The 3,889-nt window shown below is 56.2% G+C and overlaps 1 protein-coding gene across 1 annotated transcript in view; it reads left to right on the forward strand.

The window, feature by feature from the left end:
* Nucleotides 1–3,362: 3,362 nt before the first annotated feature.
* ALKBH5 (AlkB family member 5, RNA demethylase) overlaps nucleotides 3,363–3,889 on the forward strand; it is an 18,187-nt gene continuing 17,660 nt past the window's right edge. Inside the window, exons 1-2 of the mRNA XM_010843169.1 lie at nucleotides 3,363–3,453; nucleotides 3,701–3,874. Coding sequence (XP_010841471.1) covers nucleotides 3,363–3,453; nucleotides 3,701–3,874 — 265 coding nt within the window. The remainder of the gene's footprint in view (nucleotides 3,454–3,700; nucleotides 3,875–3,889) is intronic.

Genomic DNA, 3,889 nt, shown 5'->3' on the forward strand with positions numbered 1-3,889 from the left:
TGCTTTTTCGATGATCCAACAGATGTTGGCAATTTGATCTCTGGTTCCTCTGCCTTTTCTAAATCCAGCTTGAACGTCTGGAAGTTCTCTGTTCAAGTACTGTTGAAGCGTAGCTTGGAGACTTTTGACATTACTTTGCTAGCGTGTGAGATGAGTGTTTCCCCATCTATTGGCCATGAAGTGATGGGACTGATGCCATGATCTTAGTTTTCTGAATGTTGAGTTTTAAGCTAGCTTTTTTACTCTCCTCTTTCACTTTCATCAAGACACTCTTTGGTTCTTCTTTGCTTTCTGCCATAACGGTGGTGTCATCTGCATATCTGAGGTTATTGATATTTCTCTTGGCAATCTTAATTCCAGCTTGTGCTTCATCCAGCCCAGCATTTTGCATGATGTACTCTGCACGTAAGTTAAATAAACAGGGTGACAATATACAGCCTTGACATACTCCTTTCCCAATGTGGAACCAGTTCATTGTTCCATGTCCAGTTCTAACTGTTGCTTCTTGACCTACATATAGATTTCTCAGGAGGCAGGTAAGGTGTTCTGGTATTGCCATCTCTTCAAGAATTTTCTACAGTTTGTTGTGATCCACACAGTCAAAGGTTTTAGCGTAGTCAATGAAGCAAATATTTTTCTGGAGTTCTCTGTATTCTTTTCTGGAATACAGTTGCTGAGTGACTGGAAGATGAGTCTGAGGGAGGCGGCAGGAGTTGGAAGCCCAGTTATGCTCCTGAACACAGCTGTCAGCAAAGATATCCATCCTTACCTCTCCCTGCAGGCCCCTATCTCCCAACCTGGGAGGGCCACAAAAGACTTGAGAGTGGTAGAGAGAGAGGGATGTCCCACATGTCAGTGGCCGAGGAGGCAGAAGTCTGGGAAAAGGTTTCCCAGAGAATGGGATGTTGGGGTTGGGTTTTGAAGGATAAGTAGGAGTCTGCTAGGAATAGATGGAGGAGAGGAAAATGAACATTCTAAACAGAGAAAACAGTGTTTATTCCTTACTGTATCCTTCAAAGCCTAAGACAATGCCTAACACAGAGTAGGTGCTTACAAAACATTTGTCACGTGAATGAAAGAGTAACTGAATGAATGTTGATGGAGAGTGCTAGTGCTTTGAGGAACTTGTTGGGGAGTGGAGCACTAGGCTTGGGAGAGGAAGACTGGAGGGGTGTGTGGGGTCATAATCGGCTGGCGCCATAGTGTCAGAGGAAGGATTTATTTATTCATTCAGTACCTATTAAGCACCCACTGCATACCAGGCAAATGCCAGGCACTGGGAGTTGCTCACAGTCACTCATAGTTAGTGGCTCTGCCCAGGTGAGAGGCCTCTTGGGATGTGAGTGAGGCCCCAGCTGAAGTGCATGGGACAGGGAGGAGCCTCCGGGCCCAACCCTGGGCACACTGCAGATTTATGTGGTAGGTGGTGACAGGTCTGAGTTTTGAAAGGTTTGTCGCACAGAATCAGATAACCAGAACACCAGAACTTTGGAATTTCAGGATCTGGGTCTTAAGGGTGAGGCTCCTGTTTTTACAGCTCTTCTGGTGCTTCTGTGGCGGCAGCAGCAGGTCGACTCTTCGTCAGAGCTAACGACCCCAAGAGGTAGAGTGGAAAAACTCAGGGGTGGCAGGAGAGTCAGATCACTCTGTATCCCCCAGTCCCAGGAAGACAGGAATTCCAGGTGGTCGTGGGGAGAGCAAGAACCGAAGAAACCCAGCCCCTGGTGCCCGGCCTGGTGTGGGGTGAGAACAGGAGACATGTCTGGGAGGTGTGGAAGCCTGACACACTCTCATCCTGTCTTCCTGGGGTAACTGAGACCCCAGAGGTGAAAGGGGCCACTAATTGGCCTGGCCTAGAGGCAAACACAGGCAGTCTTGTTCCAGAGCTTCTCCCTTTCCACTGAGGCTTAGATGGGAGAGAGAAGGGCCCTGACTGCAGAGCATGGGAAAGCCACCCAGAGGGGGTGTCTGGGAGCCCTGAAAGAGGAGGTGACTCCCACATTTGTCCAGTGAGTGAAGCACTGGGGGGCTCTGGCAGGACTTTCTGACGACTGAGGTAGTGAACTCCCTGCCACCAGGTGTGTGAGCAGAGTCCAATGCCCCCTCTTGGAGGGTGGTTGAGAGGTGGGTGCTGGGCTTCTGAAGGGCCTGAGCCCTTGCAGCCACACTGCCAGTATGTAGGTAAAGGGGCCCTACCTAAGCCTTCACCTAGAATGGCCCAGACATGACTAGAACCCGAGCCTAGCTCCCTGGCTCTGGCCTTGCCCACTGGCCACCTTCTCACCACGTGCATCTGCCTTCCTGCCACTACTACAAGTGATGCCCACCAGCTTGAGTCAGAAAAGGCCAGGAGCCATTCTCTACAGGCTCGGTGCCTGTCCCGTCTCCCTTACACCTGCTGCTGCTCTCAAGGGGGTTAGGGCCAGAGTCCCAGGTGTCCAGGCCTTCCCATCCCACTGGCCCTGCTGGCCTGGCCTTGCCAAGTTACCCCACGACAGGCCCCACTTCACAGCAGAGACCGTTAGGCCCTCAGTTTAGGACGTGGAAACAGGCCCCCAATGGAGGCCAGTGGTCCTCTCTGCTTAATGGACAGGATATGGGACTGCATCTCAGCCGCGCACCCACCGCACGTGTGGGCACTGATGTCATTCCCGCCTCCAGAGCTTGTCGGGGTCCTAAGCCGGAGGTAAAGGTCCAAAAACACGCCTGCCGGGTCGCAGGGTCCGGAGCTCAGGCCCTGACCAGAGGGGACGGTGGGTGGAGAGGGCGCAGGGACAATGGGGCGGGCGCACAACGGTCGGAAAGGAGAGACTACGAAAAAAAAAAAAAAAAGAAAGAAAGGAGAGACTACGAAACCCAAGATGCATTTCATTCCAGAGAAAATCTGGGGATGCTGCTAGAGGAGTGAACCAAGCCTCCAAAAACTACAATGAAGGCGCGGGTGGGAGGGACTGGGCCCAGGAGCGTGACCACGCGAGTAGGCCTGCGGGTCTGGCGGGGCCTGGAGGGTCTGAACAAAGGGCTAGGCGCCCGGTAGAGCCCCGACTCCCGGGTCCGAGGTCCGTGCTCCAGTCCCGTCTCCCCGCCATCCCTGGGGCACCCTGCCCAGAAGGGCCGCGCACGCGCCGCCGCCTGGACGTGACTCGGGCAACGTCCACGCGGAGAGGCGGCGGGGGTGGGGGTGGCATCTGCGGCGGCGGCCGTCGGACAAGGGCACTCGGCCGGAGCTCTTGACCCAGCAATCCGAGTGTTCCCTTGCGCGCAAAGGGCTTCACTTCGGTCGCGTCTCCACTCAGGCACTCTTTTAGCCACCCGGTCATCCTTCAGGGGTCCTTGCATCCCGCTCGCGGCTAATTAGGGGGATGGACGCAGTAGCCAAGGCGACCGTCGGATGGACAGGCGTGCGCGCCAACCGACTTCCGGAAGCTGCCGTCTGGTCCCGCCCGGCCCGTGGCGGGTGGCCCAATGACAGAATCAGAAGCGCCAAAGGGGCGGTGCCCGGGCAGCCTTGCTTGTGGCGGTTCCCCGGTGATTGCGCGCTGGGGTTTGAGGCGTTTTTGGTCGTTCGGACGATGCCGTGACGCAGCGTGGCGACAGCGTTGGTGGCGTGAGCGCATTCCTGTGGAGGGAGCCCTTCGGCCGCGTGGGTGGCGCGGCGAGGAGGCAGGCTGCTGTTTGGGGCGTTCGCGGACCCCTTCAGTGGGTGGGGGAGGGGCCGCGGACGGCAAGCGGCTTTCGTCTGCGCGTGCGCCTACCTCTCCGCTGACCCGGCCGCACGCACGCGCATGCTCTGTGCGCGCGGAGCCGCGGTGGCCGGCTGTACTGCGCGTGCGCTCGGAGCAGTTCGCTGAGGAGCGGCGCTGGCGGACGTCGGGCGGGCGGCCGTGAC

The sequence above is a fragment of the Bison bison genome, unplaced genomic scaffold, assembly GCF_000754665.1.
Source record: "Bison bison bison isolate TAMUID 2011002044 unplaced genomic scaffold, Bison_UMD1.0 scf7180017864180, whole genome shotgun sequence".
In the NCBI taxonomy this organism is placed as follows: domain Eukaryota; kingdom Metazoa; phylum Chordata; class Mammalia; order Artiodactyla; family Bovidae; genus Bison; species Bison bison.